General features: G+C 38.2%; 2 protein-coding genes and 1 long non-coding RNA gene across 3 annotated transcripts in view; 2 read left to right on the top strand and 1 right to left on the bottom strand.

Moving 5' to 3' along the window:
• The window catches only part of LOC146685874 (calpain-1 catalytic subunit-like), a 101,105-nt gene extending 88,175 nt beyond the window's left edge, over positions 1-12,930 (top strand). The window contains exons 5-8 of the mRNA XM_085442449.1: positions 11,865-11,926; positions 12,155-12,223; positions 12,326-12,404; positions 12,833-12,930. Of these exons, the coding sequence (XP_085298575.1) occupies positions 11,865-11,926; positions 12,155-12,223; positions 12,326-12,404; positions 12,833-12,930 (308 nt within the window). The remainder of the gene's footprint in view (positions 1-11,864; positions 11,927-12,154; positions 12,224-12,325; positions 12,405-12,832) is intronic.
• Positions 4,965-8,364, bottom strand: LOC146685881 (uncharacterized). The gene is made up of 2 exons (XR_014916675.1): positions 6,932-8,364; positions 4,965-6,838 (listed from the first exon to the last, which is right to left on the bottom strand). It is a non-coding gene; the product is annotated as an uncharacterized LOC146685881 (long non-coding RNA).
• LOC146685882 (syncytin-A-like) lies at positions 9,516-10,793 on the top strand. The gene has a single exon (XM_085441043.1). The coding sequence runs from the start codon at positions 9,799-9,801 to the stop codon at positions 10,759-10,761; it is 963 nt and encodes a 320-aa protein (XP_085297169.1). The 5' UTR covers positions 9,516-9,798; the 3' UTR covers positions 10,762-10,793.
• Positions 12,931-17,593: the final 4,663 nt, after the last annotated feature.

Here is a 17,593-nt window from a genome sequence, read left to right on the forward strand (position 1 = left end):
CTTTCAGAAAATGTCACCATCATTGTTGTGGGATTTATAGAATTTTGGCAAATCTCCTCAGACTAACACAAGGTCAGAAAACTCTCCATATAAAGTCAATGGAGAGTTTGTTCAAAATCACCGCTGCATTTCTGTAATGAGAGGCATATTCGAATCGTCATATCTCCTTAACGAAGCAAAGTTAAGACATGAGGCTTGTCCCGGTATATCTTCAGACACTCGTGACGCTCACAATTCAAGAATTATTTTCTCACCTATTACCGTTCTGAAATGAGTTGGACTTGTTTGAGGGTAGGAAATTTGTCCTTCGCTCAGATTTCTTCAGATTTCAAACTGTGGAAATGAACCACTTTTTTCTCTCGTCATAACTTTTTGTTGGATTTCCACAGAGACCTGAAAATTTCCATGATTGTTCACCAAAGCCTGCTGTCTCTTACGGTGAAAGAATGATATCGATACTCCAAATAGATTTCAAGTTACAAAGCGTTGTTTGAGGGCAAGTCAAGGCAGTTTTTGCTTCGCTCTACTCAGTTATGGTGCATTAGAAGTCAAATATCTTTAATAATTCATATTTTAATGATAAATTGTAAACACTGGAAGATTCCCCCATCTCTTCTGAACAAAACGGTGTAAGAATGACCGCTCTAGCCCCTACGGTTAGGAAATTATTTTCATTTGTTTGAGGGGAGTCCTCACTATGAGAAATAGGCTGCAATAATCCTGTGCCTCTCTGTGCTGCGTGTGTAAAAAGAGGCACATGTTTTGGCGGGAAAAAGTACACAGGCTCTCTGATTGGTGGATTCAAATTCAGCAGCTCCCAGGCTGACCTAGAAACTTACTTCTCTCTCCCTGTGCATTTTTTTGCTGATTTTTTCATTTAACAAGTATATTTGAGGGACCCTCAGCATGTTCAGCATTTTTTCAGCTGTCCATTTTGCTTTTCCAATTTTTCTGTTTAACTTATTACTATTGTGCTAAATAATACTATTTCTGCTATTTTATAAGATTTGTGCCTAATATAGTATTTCTGCTAAATTACAATATTTCTGCTTTTTATACTATTTGTGCTAAAACATAGTATTTCTACTAAATGTAGTATTTATGCTTAATCATACTATTTCTGCTTTTTATGGGATTTGTGCCTAATATAGTATTTCTGCTTTTTATAGGATTTTTGCTCAAACATAGTATTTCTACTAAATGTAGTATTTATGCTTAATCATCCTATTTCTGCTTTTTATAGGATTTGTGCTTAATATAGTATTTCTGCTAAATTATAGTATTTCTGCTTTTTATAGTATTTGTGCTAAAACATAGTATTTCTACTAAATGTAGTATTTATGCTTAATCATAGTATTTCTATATATTTCTGCCAGGTCCCCAGGCAGCCAATCCTCTGTGAGGACTGAGAAATTCAAATTTTCAAATCAGGGCCTGCACGGCTTCCCAGCCAATCATATATGTGTCCTGAGGCATTCAAATTTGCATATTGGGGCCTTCATGGCTTCTAAGCCAGCCAATCATATCTGAGGGCTGAGGAATTCAAATCCACAAATCAGGGCCTGCACAGCTTCCCAGCCAGCCAATCATGTATGTGGGCTCCAGGTATTCAAATTTGCATATTGGGGAATTCGTGGCTTCTAAGTCAACAAGTCATCCATGTCATATATCTCTAAAAATTCATATTTTAATGATAAATTGTCAACACTTGAAGATTCCCCCATCTCTTCTGAACAAAACGGTGTAAGAATGACCGCTCTAGCCCCTATGGTTAGGAAATTATGGTCATTTGTTTGAGGGGAATCCTCACTATGTGAAATAAACTGAAAGAAGCAGGTCTATGTCTCTGTGCTGCGTGTGTAAAAAGATGCACCTGTTTTGGCGGGAAAACGTAAACAGCCTCTCTGATTGGTGGATTCAAATTCAGCAGCTCCCAGGCTGACCTAGAAACTTAGTCCTCTCTCCCTGTGTGTGTGTGTGTGTGTGTGTGTGTGTGTGTGTGTGTGTGTGTGTGTGTTTGTTTAGTGGGAGAGAGAGGACCCTGCCCTTATTTGACAGCATGTCATTGTAGGATTTAAATTGAACATAGTTAGACTGGTTGACTGGATTAGAGCCTGTGTTTGTGTGTCCCTCTGTGCATTTGTGTTTCAATAAGTTATTACTATTCTGCTAAATCATAGTATTTCTGGTACTTTTCGGTACTTGTGCTAAATACAGTATTTCTGCTAAATTATTGAGTTCCTGCTTTTTATAGGATTTGTGCCTAACATAGTATTTCTGCTAAATTATAGTATTTCTGCTTTTTATACTATTTGTTCTAAATTATAGTATTTCTGCTTTTTATAGGATTTGTGCTTAATATAGTATTTCTGCTAAATTATAGTTTTTCTTCTTTTTATAGTATTTGTGCTAAAACATAGTATTTCTACTAAATGTAGTATTTATGCTTAATAATAGTATTTCTATATATTTCTGCCAGGTCCCCAGGCAGCCAATCCTCTGTGAGGACTGAGACATTCAAATTTTCAAATCAGGGCCTGCACAGTTTCCCAGCCAATCAAATAAGTGTCCTGAGGCATTCAAATTTGCATATTGGGGCCTTCGTGGCTTCTAAGCCAGCCAATCATATCTGAGGGCTGAGGAATTCAAATCCACAAATCAGGGCCTGCACGGCTTCCCAGCCAGCCAATCACATATGTGGTCTCAGGCATTCAAATTTGCATATTGGGGAATTCGTGGCTTCTAAGTCAACAAGTCATCCATGTCATATATCTCTAAAAATTCATATTTTAATATTAAATTGTCAACACTTGAAGATTCCCCCATCTCTTCTGAACAAAACGGTGTAAGAATGACCCTTCTAGCCCCTACGGTTAGGAAATTACGGTCATTTGTTTGAGGGGAGTCGTCACTATGAGAAATAGACTGCAAAAATCCTGTGTCTCTCTGTGCTGCTGCGTGTGTAAACAGATGCACCTGTTTTGGTGGGGAAAAGTGCACAGCCTCTCTGATTGGTGGATTCAAATTCACCAGCTCCCAGGCTGACCTAGAAACTTACTTCTCTCTCCCTGTGTGTGTGTGTGTGTGTGTGTGTGTGTGTGTGTGTGTGTGTGTGTGTGTGTGTGTGTGTGTGTGTGTGACAGAGAGAGAGAGAGAGAGAGAGAGAGAAAGGCTTTTAATGGGATGATCTCATTCTAAGATTTAAATTCAATATATTTAGACTGGTTGACTGAATTGGATCTTGTGTGTGGGTCTCTCTGTGCATGTGTGTTTCCTCATGTGTACATATTTGTGATTGTGTGGCTGTAATAAATTTTTTTGCAGATTTTTGTCATTTAACAAGTATATTTGAGGGACCCTCAGCATGTTCAGCATTTTTTCAGCTGTCCATTTTGCTTTTCCAATTTTTCTGTTTAACTTATTACTATTGTGCTAAATCATACTATTTCTGCTATTTTATAAGATTTGTGCTTAATATACTATTTCTGCTTTTATAGGATTTGTGCTTAATATAGTATTTCTGCTAAATGTAGTATTTATGCTTAATCATACTATTTCTGCTTTTCATAGTATTTCTGCTTAATATAGTATTTCTGCTAAATTTAGTATTTCTGATTAATTATAGTTTTTCTACTAAATCATAGTACAGTATTCCTGCTTTTTATGGGATTTGTGCTAAAACAAAGTATTTCTACTAAATGTAGTATTTGTGCTTAATCATACCATTTCTGCTTTTTATAGGATTTGTGCTTAATATAATATTTCTGCTAAATTATAGTATTTCTGCCAAATTATAATATTTGTGCTAAAACATAGTCTCAATTTAAAATTACAATATTCATAGTTCATCACAGTGTCTCTGGTAAATCACAATATTTCTGCTCTGTTGTACTATTTTTCTAAATCATAGTGTTTCTGTAATGTTTAAGTATTTTTGGCTAAATATATTCTTTCTGTTATCTTATACTATTTCTCCTAAATTCTTGTATTTTTGAGAAGTTATCATGTTTCTGGTAAGTTACAATATTTCTGCTAAATTCTGCTATGCTATTGTATTTCTGCCAAGTATTATGTTTCCTCTAAGATATTGCAGTTCTGCTAAGTTATTCCATTTTAGCAAACTTCTTTTGCTTCTGCAAAGTTTTTACAATTTCTGCAACTTTTCAGCTTTTTCAGCTACTTTTTGCATACAGCTTCAGCTTTAAGCATCCACACTGCATTTTCGCAGGAAATGCAAATTTTTCTAGTTTTATTTGTTTTGTATTTTCTTATCCTGTTCTCACTGTCTTTCCTATAAAAATTACCAAGCCACTGTGCATGGTGTGAGTTGTCCTTAGCAGCTCACCCGTGTACACGTTTGATAAAGAAAGTAACTTTGTCTCATTGTGTCTTTATTTCTCCTGGGTCTTTTACAGAGTTTTCCCCCAACATTTCTTGGTCCTTCGGAGCCGGAGCGCCTCCATCGTGTCCCATCTCCGTGACCAGTCCACGTTGTTCGTCTGTCGACAGCCCACACACTAGGTGTGTGGTCAAAGACCAAGGGCGTTAAATTCGAGTCTTGGCCAACGTTCTTAGAAAGCGACCCACGGTGGTGGGGCCCGATCGAGGTGGACCAGACCCGGCGACACTGACCAGGTAGATACAGACACACTGACACAATCTTGCGTAAAAACGTATTTTAAATTCAGGGAATTTAAAATAGCGAAAGTAGCTCGTCGCGACTGGAAGCTCCCCACTTCTGTGGGTTTAAAGTAGCTCGTCGGCTGGTAGCTTGGAGCTCGTCGACTGGAAGCTCCCCACTCTTGTGGGTTAGGTTTGGAGCTCTGGGTAGCTCCCCCAGCTGGGTCAAGGGAATAAGTAGCTCGTCTACAGAAAGACTGGCAGCTCCCCTTTATTATAAGGGTTCCGATCGCGCGAATAAGTGTGAATGTGAATGTGTGTGTGTATTGTTGTAACTAACGGAGCAAGCTGAATTTTCACGGTCCAATAAGAGACTGAGCTGCTCCTACTGTGTTTTTCTTTTACTGCTGTTCACTGACGTGCTGGTGAGTTGAGAGAACGGTCGAGTTCCGTCTCGTAAAGTTCACACCGCTTTTGGAAATAGTCCGAAAGTAGAAGGGCGTGTGAGCAACCACTCTCGTCTCTAATACCAGCGAAGGTGATAGCAGCTGTATTGTGTATATATTACTTAAACAAAAATAAGTAAATACATAAATAAGATGGGTAATCAAGCAAGTGAAATTAAAACTCACTCCTGCTGACGAGCAGTGGTGAGAAAAGAAAAGTCCAGACGCCGGACAAAAACAGTGTCTGTAAACTGAGAGATTTAAGAAAACAAAATATAAACAGTCGGGAGAACAGAATCCAACTGCCAGTTTAGTAAAACCAGAAGACGAGACACTGTGCAGTTCCCACAATCCTTTTAGTAAACCATCACCCATTCCTGCAGCCGCATCTGCAGCAACACCCATATCAGGAAGAACATAATAATCCCTTATTAAGTGAAAACTAGAGATCACAGTAGTTTGAAGTAGTTTAAAAGGGTTGAAAACAGACCCCACTGAGTAGATATAAATATAAAAAGTACGAAATAAAGATAAACAAAGGGAAAATTACAGTAGAAATGATCTTTAGAGTATTTGAAATTAATAATAGCAAGGATAACAACCTGTAAAGTGATATTAACAATGAAACACAGTTGGCATGATGACCATGCCCAGCATGTATAAAATGAATATAAAGCAAATAATTCACACGAAAATATTTTAATAAAATAAATAAGGTATATTAAGGCTGTGTCACTGTTCAGCCAAGGACAGTGTGTGAAAAGGTAACTGTCTCCACCTTGGGAAAAGGATGATTCTGCAGGTCATCTGAAGCCCTTGATGGATACAAAATAAAATATAAATAATACATTATAATAGAACTGCCTGGTCCGCCATGCAACAGAGAGAACAAATGTGACCGCAGATTGGATGAATTCAAAATTATCTGTTTGCTGAATAAGATGATCCTAACTAACAAATTGGCTCAGGAGTAGTATAGTGGTACACACTGATAAAATATTATAATATGCTATTGCTGTCATATAAGACAAAGAGGATAATATTAACAATGACATAATATTAATATGAAGAGGCACCTTAATCGGTTATGATGTGAGGTGGATAATTGTTAAGCAGTAGTCTGCATCAAGCTTAAGGTTTGCTGAAACTCAGTGTAATGACATGTGAGATGAAGACAATACAGAGAATAACTAAACTAATGAAGTGCATAGAGGCACTTGACCAGCTTGAAACCTATCATCCTAGAATGACACATTGCTGAGATATAGACCACACCTATAATAACAACCAATAACCAAAACCCTGTAGACAACAGCTAAAACTACAGGATTGAGAAGCTGAATTACATATGTAGACACTGCTAAGCTGATGAGCATGTTCCACATTTTCTTTTCTTTTTATTTATTTGTTTCTTTTAGAGCAGAAGCTGCTGTAACACACCCAAAGAAAGACTCTAGGTCTGACCAACCGTCTCAGTCATGGGCAAAAAGATGTCAGTCAATAAAATTCTAAAAGATAATTTATTGACAAAAAATATATCAAGAGATAAAAGATAAAACAGTCCAGTGTCCCACTTATGAATTGCATAAAAACACACAGTCCCAAGGCCAGAGCCAGCTATGCCACACGGCCAAGTTGCACTCCACATGTTGCCTTTAACAGGGTTAGAAGTTGTCCTTGGAGACCCACCACCCTGCAAGCATATAGTCAGTGGTCACTCAAGCCTCTGCAACCCTGCTGCCTTTAGGCTGTGGCATATAATAGGCCCTGGCCTGCACAGAGAGACAAAACGACACACCTAATATAAAATTCATAGGGCAAAACCCGTCCATCCCAAACATATCTGATTTCATCACATTACATACCTGCACAGAGAGACAAAACAACACAGCAGTGTTTGTAGTGTGGGCTATATGTAGACCAGTGTATCAGTGCAATCAAGTACACCTGCCTCTAATTAGTCCAACCCCATTCCAGCCATTGGCTCACCAAAAATGTGACAACCACAAAACCACTCCCAACCCAGTGCAACTTCACACAATAATATGGAGCTGAATTAACACAGGCACATTAGTCTACCATGTTACAAGCTGCATGCTATTAAAAGCCAACATATGCAGACTTCTGCCTTGTTCGGATGGCAGCATTTTTTTTTTTCTTTTTCTTTTGTGTCCTGACACGTTTATGTTTTTTGTTTTTGTTTGATTATTTTGTTGGTTTTGGAAACGAATTTAAACGAACTTGTGACCATACTTGAGAATCACAGTGACACATAGTGATTAGGCATATGATTGAAAAATGCCTAGGTTTAGAGCTGTGAGCTATGAGCTGTGAGCAATGCAAAGTTAAATATATATATATATATTTGTATAAATGGGAAACAACCCTAACTTGAAAGTTTGAAATGTGTGAGATCCATGCATTGTTTGAAGAACTAGAAATTATCTAAAACTGCCTTAAGTGAAAATGTAGAGTTGCATCTATTCTCCCAAACAAAAAAAAAAAAAAAAAAAAAAAAAAAGGAGAAGCATTCTGTAACTTAAAAATAAGGCTGACGTGTTGACAACAGACTAAAACACTAATTCGCAGGTGGCTATCAGGAACAGAGAGGCGAGCAAAGTCACAAACACCAAGGCTGCAGACAGCCATGCAGAAACAGCAGATAACATAGAGACAACGCCTGCTAGAACCGTGGAGAGGAAGGTCACTTCCCACGAGATTGTAGGAGTAGAGGACAAATTAGTTGTAAAGTCAGCTTCAGGCCACACAACTGTACAACAATTAACTGCCCTTTTAGAACTAGTACACACAGCAAGTGGCCGCAGGTGCTTTATTAAATGCATATATGACCCGTCGTGTCCAGTAAATTTGCTAGGTAGAGACGCTCTGACAAAACTTAAGATAGCAGTCATGCCATTCTTTTCTGGTATTACACCTGAGTGCCAGAAACCGACCGAGTATCACAACATTCTGAGATTTAAACAAACTCCAGGCCCAGATCCACCTTATGATCAGCAAGTGTGGAAGCTAGGAGAACAGCATTTGACCTTACAGCACAGGCCGAAATTGTGTAGGTTACGCAGTAACCACAGATAGTAAAATAATAGAAGCAAAACCACTTTCTTCTTCATGTCCTGCACAGAGCGCTGAGCTGATAGCTGTGATACGCGAAAGCTAAATACACAAAGACAAACTAATAAACATACATACAGACAGCCAGTATGTTTTCTCTGCTGTGCATCATTTTGCAAAAAATTTGGCATAACAGAGGAATGATTACACCAACTGGAAAACCGGTTCACCATGCCAAACTCTTACAACGCCTACTGACTCTTTCATTACTACAGGCAACAATTTTGCTGACAGAGCAGCAAAATAGGCGGCACAAAAGACAAACATCACATTGATGGCAGTGAACACACATCAGATTCCACTGGATGTGTTGAAAAATGCACAAAAGCAGCAAGCACAGTAAATTTTGAAACTTCAGCAAAACAATTTGTCAGAACGTGCATGACGTGTCAAAAATATAATGCTCAAGGTAACCTGCGACCAAGGAGAGGCCGTTTTCCAACTCCGCCTCATCCTTTTCACACAATTCATATGGATTTTATTGAACTAAGCGAATGTCAAGGGTCAAAATACGCCCTAGTGGTTATAGACGTGTTCTCAAAGTGGCCGGAAATCTATCCAGTGAAAAAGGCAGATGCAATTTCAGTAGCAAAGTGCCTGTGCAATCACTTCATACCCACATATGGCATTCCAGCTTTGATACGATCAGACAACGGCACTCATTTTGTAAATGATGTCATCACTAAGGTCTCTGAAGCACTCGGTTTCAGCATAAAACACCACTGTGCTTATCACCCTCAGAGCGCAGGCCTTGTAGAGAGAACTAACGGCACTATAAAACAAAGGCTCAGGAAATGCATGGCAGAAACAGGAAGGCCGTGGCCTGAATGTTTGGGTTTAGTGAAGATGTGGATGCGCTTAACACAAGGCTCCCATAAACTAACTCCATTTGAAATCATTCATGGCAGGCCGTTTCCACTGCCTATTACCAGTCAACCAATAGACAAAGCAATCAGAGAAAACACATTAGCAGAATGGATGTCTAAGCTGTTAGAAAACAAAGAGATCATTGTACATAATCAACAACCTGATGATGTTTCTCCAGTGTCTTGCAGACTAAAGCCCGGTGACTGGGTTCTGATCAAGGTGCTCCAAAGGAAAAACTGGAGCACACCCAGGTGGGAGGGGCCATACCAAGTCCTCCTCACTACACCGACCGCTTGCAAAATTGCGGAACGACCATCCTGGGTCCATCAGAGTCACTGCAGGCGAGTCAGTGAAGCCATCTAAACACAGCTGACGGCAGGCTTGCCTACTTGTTGTGATCTCGCCCGGTGGAGGGGTCAGCTTTCCTGGCCGGGGGGTCTACTTGCGACAGGAGGGTGTGTTCCGTCGTCATGAGGTGGTGGCTCTTATCAACTGCAGCGGCCCTGACCATGGCCGGGCTCCTCATCTTTGCTTCCGTGAGGGACAACAAGTCACGTTATATGGAGAAAAGGCAGACACTGTATGACAAAGGAAAGTACACCAAGTTTCTCTATGGCTATGCCACTAATTTCTGGTGGCAGTTTATGAACACTACAGCTTACTTGAATAATAAAACTGACTGCTATGCAAATACATATACACTTTCTGCCCACCAAGGAACGAGAGGAAGTGTATGGACTGTTCACTCAACGAAACCTGTGCCAGTAACGCGACACTGATGAGCCTCAACTGTCGCTCCAACTACAGCTACCGAATGCCACTACAAACAAAGACTCAGTACCAGACAGGATGTGCACGGACGGCACCCAGCAGCAGAGGAACCAGAGTTTTGGCTGACTGGTACTTCCTATGTGGCAACAAGGCTTATCTGTCACTCCCTGAAGGTTGGGGAGGTCTGTGCGCACTGGTGGAATTATCAGATCACGTTTTCTTCATGCAAAGTGTTGCACATCACCCAAGCAGCCGGCAGAGACGTGAAGTGGACATCGCCTCCCCCAATTCTTTCGGCATTACCGTGGACACTGGAGTGCCGGGAGAGTTTCGCATCTGGGGAGGAGGAGTGAAATTCTTACAGAGCTTGATCCCCGGCATTGGAGTTGCCGAGGTGCGGGATCATGTGGAAATCAACCGATATGCTCTGCTACGACACATCAACTTGACTAAGACCCTGGGAACCGCCTTAGCAGGAGAACAGCAGGCCATCAGAACGATGGTTCTGCAGAACAGACTGACACTAGACCTGCTAACAGCATCACAAGGAGGAGTTTGCAAGCTGATCGGGGAAACATGTTGCACTTTTATCCCTGATGGATACGAAACTGGAGGAGACATTTATGAAGCTTTGCAGAATTTGACCGCTCTGCAAAAATATGTCACTGAACACACACCTGGAGCAGCTACAGCACAAAGCTGGCTGGACTGGCTGTTCAGCGGTTCATGGCTGGCTGCTGTAGCAAAGCCATTTTTCCTTCTAGGTCTCATCATGATAGCACTGCTCATATTAGTGTTGTGTGTGTTGCCATGCCTAAGAGTAATGATTTCACAGATGATAACAACTACAATGACTGCTTATGTTGCCGTGCCTGAAGAAGACCAGCATCCCGTTGCAATTCTGTTAGAGGAGAACTTGTACTAGCTGCTAATAAATGACGTGGTGATTAAAAATGACTTGTCAAGTGATCATGCACTGATTAAAACATTAGTAGGTTATGCAAGTTTTCATGCTTTTATTTTTTTGAAGTCTTGACTTTTAAACATAAAGTTTTTCATTTTAAATATAACGTTTTCATGCTTTTATTTTATTTTTTTGAAGTCTTCAGTTTTAAACATAAAGTTTCCATTTTAAATATGAAGTTTTCATTATTTTACACATAAAGTTTTCAATTTAAGGTTTGCATCATTTTAAGTATAAGGTTTCATGCTTGTATTTTTTGAAGTTTCCATTTTATAATATAAGGTTTTCATCCTTGTATTTTTTGAAGTTTTCATTTTACATATTAGGTTTTCATCATTTTTAAAATATAAAGTTTTCATTTTACTTTTCATTCTTTTATTTTTTGTAAGTTTTCGTTTTAAAATATAAGGTTTTTTCCTTTATTTTTTGTAGTTTTAGTTTTGTTATTTTTCTTGTTTATTCCACTTGTTATTTCATTTACTATGTTTTTCTTTGTATTATTTTCTTTTGTTTTATTCTTTAGACCAAATGACTGCTGACATTTTGAAAAATTAAAAATTGCTTAAGATACTTAATAAATAACCTTCACAGACAATTGTTGTATACATTTAAAATAAGTTAAACAGGAGGGAATGTTACAGGAAAAATGTTTCTATGTTTCTTTACCTTCTTTTAAATGTGCAAGCATGCCCTTTTGTCTATGGTTAGATTAGTTTAGAATTATCTTTTTAGACTTTCTCAGCAAAGACATACTGTTTTGGGACATATTGTTTTAGATTGTTTTATCTCTCACAGCCTTCTCCCAGCTCTCTGCTGACGAGACTAGCGCCACATATGGAGTTGTTTATTTTATTTGTTTTGTATTTTCTTATCCTGTTCTCACTGTCTTTCCTATAAAAATTACCAAGCCACTGTGCATGGTGTGAGTTGTCCTTAGCAGCTCACCCGTGTACACGTTTGATAAAGAAAGTAACTTTGTCTCATTGTGTCTTTATTTCTCCTGGGTCTTTTACAGAGTTTTCCCCCAACAACTGTCTTTGCTAATTCAACTCTGTTTTATTTAGGAGAAATGAAATCTGGAGGGTTCAGCCTTGATGCCTGTCGCAGCATGGTGGCTCTAATTGATGTATCCTGTTATAATACATGTGATACTAGAAAAAGCAGATTAAGAAACTTTGTAGTTTGCCTTTCTGAGCTGTTGAAAAGTAACAATGAATCTTTGTAGGTACATAACAGAAGAATAGTCTATGTGTAAGCAAACCTGAGTGGTCTTCTGTTGATATAACCAGCATTACTCATCTGAAAGACCAGACTAAGATTTGTCCCTTTGCTACCTTAATGTGGGTTTTAAAAGACATCAATCACAGGCAAACTAAACAGTGAGGAATTTGTCCGTCTGTGGAACAAGGTCACCAAGTACAAGGTAAAGGGAAAAAAACAGTCTTAAAACATATATCACTACATCTGCTATAGATGTGAAGATTTTCCCTGATCACAGTTTCTTTTTTTTTTCTTCTCTTATCAGGAGACTTTCTTCCTCACCGACGTTTCAAAAACAGGAACGCTGTCACTGAGTGAGCTGAGGAACGCATTTGTAGCTTCAGGTATATCAGACAAGGATTCAGTATATTTAATATAAATGTAATATGTTCAAATATAAATAGTATGAACAAAAAAAAATTTCTGTGCTTCATACTGCAACACTGAATCACATTAAATTATGTAATAAAATTCTAGATTATAGTTTAACTGCATAAATTATCATTAGAAAAAATACAAGAATTATAGTATAGTATTGTATAATTAATATATATTCATTATATAGATGATATTGTAAACGTCACAGTAAACATGTTAATGTTTGTACAAAAATTATCATCATAAAGTTACAAGCACACAAACCACTTCCTGGTGCATTTGGATGAGGGGAAATGAGGGTTTCTAATATCTGCAAATACCTGCCCCCCTTGTCCTTATTATCTGGTTAGGCAAAATATACCTTTATCTGTGACTTCTGCTTTATTTGCATCAGCCAGACAGGACAGGTTCAACCAGAGAACCTCCCTCCCTGTACACTACCCATCCCATGAAACAACCAAAGCCCTGAATAGCTCCTTTGGAGCTGGATGAGATTGTTTTCCAAACATATTTAAAGCCTGATGGCAAGATTAGATGATCCCGAGTGCTGACAGAGCAAACGAATAAATAAATATAAATATTTATACAAAGAAAATGCATTCGTTTAAATGGTGATACTTAAATGTTATTAATAAATAATCTCTGTCTTATTTTCAGTGGATGTACGTTTCCATGTACACTTAAGCCAGCTGAAAGACAGATGCACGTTTCATCTGGAAAACACAAGAAGATATTTCAAAAACTTGTTTTCTGTGAATTAGCTATAACACTTTATTACTTTGAAACAACTAAACACAATAATGTGAAACTATAACAAACACTATCATTTAAAGCTGTAAACCATATGCCTCTCTGCATATTATGTCAATGACTGAATAACTGCTTTTTATTTATAAATAGTATTGCAAACTTGTCAATCTGTGTTTGAATTAGAGATGGCACGATACCACTTTTGTATGTCCAATACCGATACCGATATCATAAATTTGGATATCTGCTGATACCGATATGAATCCGATATAGTGTATTTTTTAATCAATAAAACTGTTTTAATATCTTGCTGTGTTTTGTATAAGTTCATACTGAAGTTTTAAAAAAATAAATAAATAAAGCTATTCTGTTAAACCTGTATGCAAAAAATACACTGCACCCAAAATATTTCATAGTTCAGCAAAACTGATCAATCTAATAAACTTAAACCTACTCCATCCTCCTTATTCTGGTATTTTAAAGAGCACTTAGCGGAAATATTAAGCAACCTAACTACGGTAATAGGGTTGCCAACTCCCAGCAAAAAAAAAAAAAAAAAAAGGGAAGCACCCCCACCCTCCACCTCATGATGCTTAACATCTTTCTTCAACAAATTTGCAGACTGCACAGATGGAACCTTCCCAAAGGAAAAAAGTAGCTTCCTAGGGTATATTAGACTTAATAGTTACTATATACAGTAATGGATTTTATACATTTTACATCAGATTAAAACTTTGGGTGTAAGATTCAGATAGTTATTTATTAAAAGCTAGACATTTTAACTGAGAATAAGAAAGAAAAGTATGTTTTTGTGCCCCCCTTTTCCTGTTAATGCCCTATCGGCCCACCTGGCTAAATTTTGCTACACCCGCCCCTGCAGAAGAGGCAGGGCTTAATATGGGAATGCTGTACAAACATTCAGAGATGAATTTACACACTTGCTTTACTTCTCTCTGGGATAACTTTCTTGGAGATGAAATGCTGGTTTGGTAGCGAGGCTCCAAACACTCAACCAGACCACCGACAGGTCTCGCACGCCACAGCCACTCTATCACGTCACGCATACTGCTCGACGTGCTAAGGTTATGAGCTGAGTTACGTGATATTTAATGGATCGGATTACATTTTTGATTTCTCTCCGATTTCTCTCTGATATCCGATCCAGTAATTTAGGTCAGTATTGGACTGATACCAATACGTAATATCAGATCGGTCAATCTCTAGTTTTAATAGAAACAAAATACAGAAGTTAGTGAATGACATGGGACTACTGTATGAATCAAAAATGAATGAAGTGGATGGGAAATTAAACTGATAAGTAAATAAATTTTAAAAAATCTAGGAAAATGGAAATTCAAAGAAAAAAATGTCACATTTAACTGTACATTTGTTTTTATATGTATTTTTCTATTTCAGCTGCTTTTTAAAATTCCTTTTATATTGGGGAAAGGAAGCAGCAAACTTCATTGGGTCAGTTTCAATCCTAAGCTAATAGTGAGAGGTTGCGTTCTGCTTCTTTGAATAAAGCATTTTCTTTGTGATCTTCAGCAATTCTCTTTTTTTCCAACAGCTGGGACCTTTAAAAATAATTTGTCTTGTGGGTTTTTATATATTTAGCTGCATAGCTGCCTGTAAAGTTACATTTTCTTAATAAAATCGTATTTTATATGTAGATTTGCCTTCTTTGAGTCTTCTTTGACAACTTTTTTTTTCTTACCTAGACACTTTTATGGTTACTTCCCTCTATCACTTTGAATGCTTTAGAAATTTAAAAAATATATAAAAAGTTTCTTGCCAGGTGACCAGTCCAAGGTGTACTCCACCATTTAACTCATTCATTCATGTTTATTCTCTACAGGACCTTCATGAGCTCATCACCTGGAGTTTTTCCAAGAACCCAGGAGGAAGTGGATTTGCCTTCATGCTATACCCCAACCCAAAAAAGGTGTGTTTCAGGCCAGTAGCCCTCACAGAGCCTTTGTTTTGCTGTAAGTCTTGTTCCTTCTGCGAAGCAAATAATTGTTCCACTATTTATAAAGCAGATGTGAGTGAAAATGCTGTAAAGCAAACATCCATTCACACACTGTTGGGATCTCTGTGTGTGTGTGTGTGTGTGTGTGTGTGTGTGTGTTTAACAAAGCAGTTTGATCCTCCTTCTTGGTCTCCCTCAGTAATGGTTTCTTTGATTGTATGTATCTCAGAGCTGGTGATGCTCAGTTGTGTCTGCTGCTTGAACTCGGAAATGTTAATGTTGTGTACCATTAATTGGCTTTTTCTCGGGCCAGTAACTTGATGAATTTATCCTCTGAACTGAGAGAAGTCTTGCTTTATTATTATGTGAGACCCTAACGAGAACCTTTATTTTTCTGTTTGATGGTTTTTTTTCTATGTTGCACTTGAAGAAACTTTCAAAGTTCTTGATATTTAGTAACTAACTGAAGTGAAAGCATAGATTAACTGGTGGCTGCTAGATGGTACTTGTTGCTGCTGGCCTTGTGATGCTTTTATTCACAAGCAGGTTGCCACCGGTAGTTTGCACAAAAGATGCCAACTTGTCTGCAGAAACTCGCTACTTACTCTCTGAGCTGTAATAAGAAACGTCCAAGAAATTCCAATCCAAAGTGGACACAGAGAAAGCAGTAGGATACAACTTTTCAAAATAAAAATTGTATCCTGCTGCCGCAACCAATGGACAACCAAGTGTTACAGGAGGAAAATGGTATAGAAAGTACTTTTATTTTTATTGCACAAAAGGACTCTATAGGACACTAGCATGCTAACGCAAAGTAACCCAAGGATCCAAAGTGATGATAAAACTAAGTCAATGCCGAGACCAGCCCAGCAGCAAGACTTAGGATAATGACTAATGTGTAATACATTATTCTTTGAATAACAACCCCAACACTAATCCCCTTTTTCACAGTTTCACTGCTGCTTCCATGAAAATGACTGGTATTTGTGGAAGCCTGCTAGCAATCAAAGCAATCACAAGGAGATTTTCAGTGCAACGTTCAGAGGTGGGACCAAGTCATTGTTTTGCAAGTCTCAAGTAAGTCTCAAGTCTTTATCCTCAAGTCACAAGTCAAGTCTCAAGTAATGTCAGGCAAGTCAGAGCCGAGTCTCAAGTCACTGGTGTAAAAGTCCGAGTAAAGTCACAAGTCTGAAATTTTGAATTTCAAGTCCTTTCGAGTCTTTAAAAAAAAAAACTGAAAAAAGCATGTTGCAGTTATATGCTAAATGTAAATATTAGACCATGTAATTTTTAAATCTGTGTTTTTCTCAACACATGACAAAATAGTGAACATAGAAAATATATACAAATTGTGAAATTGCACCTCTATAAAATGCAGCTCAATCAAACTTAGCTCCTAGAATAATTTTCACCGACAGTTCTGAGATAAGCCGCATGTTATTCTTGGATGCGGTTGTAGGACCGGCTTTAAAATCGCATGACAAGAATATCATACACATTAAAAAAACTGCATCACCAACGTAGCCTGGACAACATTTGCTAGTTAGATGAAGTCAGCTATCTCATTGTAGCATATTTATATGCATATTTATAATCATACGGTTCTTGGAGTGAGTGCATACACTCATGAAAGTTTAGTAACTTCAGGTCACTGCAACAAGCCCAGGTACAGTTTACCGACGGATGGGTGCAGGACCTTGAAATGCACCGTGTAGAAAGTAAAGACCATCGTACGTATCATAAGTTTACCAGTCTCACAAATCGTCTTCATAAATACACATTCGTTAACCATTTATTAATAGGACCTTTGAGCTCAATGGTAATTAATTAGTACTGGAAATAATTTCTGGTAGCATCACAGAAATGTAGCAGTGACAATAATATTGTATGCTGTAATCGTACTGGGCAATTAGTGATACAAAAAACTGTTTTATCCTGTGAATAAAAGTATATGTTTTTGTCAATGTACCATAATAACAGAAGCGAAACGCAATATTGTGTCAGGACAATTCACTATTTATGCACAATAAACAAAGGAGTCTTGGACTCGAGTCTGACTCGAGTCCACACCTCTGGCAACGTTATATATCTCTTTGCAAACAATGTTATCACCAGCCGGTGCCAGAATACACCCTTTTCCCTAGCAACTGCCAGTTACCAGTGGGCCATTGACTGGTCTCTCCGCCCATTTGAGAGGATGATCTAATATGGATAAAGGTAGCAAAGGTGGGAAGGAAAACTTCCTTTTTAATGTCATCGCCCACTGCTGAGTGTAGAAAAAGGAAAGCATAAGGGACGAAGACAAAGACCATTCGCATGCCATGTGAGAGAAAAGACAAACTTTAATGACATGTAGCAGTGGTATGTAAGTGTCTGGGGAGTTGAAAACAGGTGAGAATAAATGTTAAGAGCGTCATCATGGGAAGCTCAGCA

Source organism: Copadichromis virginalis, linkage group LG19 (assembly GCF_057382275.1).
Source record: "Copadichromis virginalis isolate Kocher_CV1m ecotype Utaka linkage group LG19, C_Virginalis_male_GT1.1, whole genome shotgun sequence".
NCBI classification, from domain to species: domain Eukaryota; kingdom Metazoa; phylum Chordata; class Actinopteri; order Cichliformes; family Cichlidae; genus Copadichromis; species Copadichromis virginalis.

Coding starts and splice junctions, on each gene's coding strand:
- LOC146685882 (XM_085441043.1), top strand. CDS start 9,799: ATGGACTGTTCACTCAACGAAACCTGTGCCAGTAACGCGACACTGATG.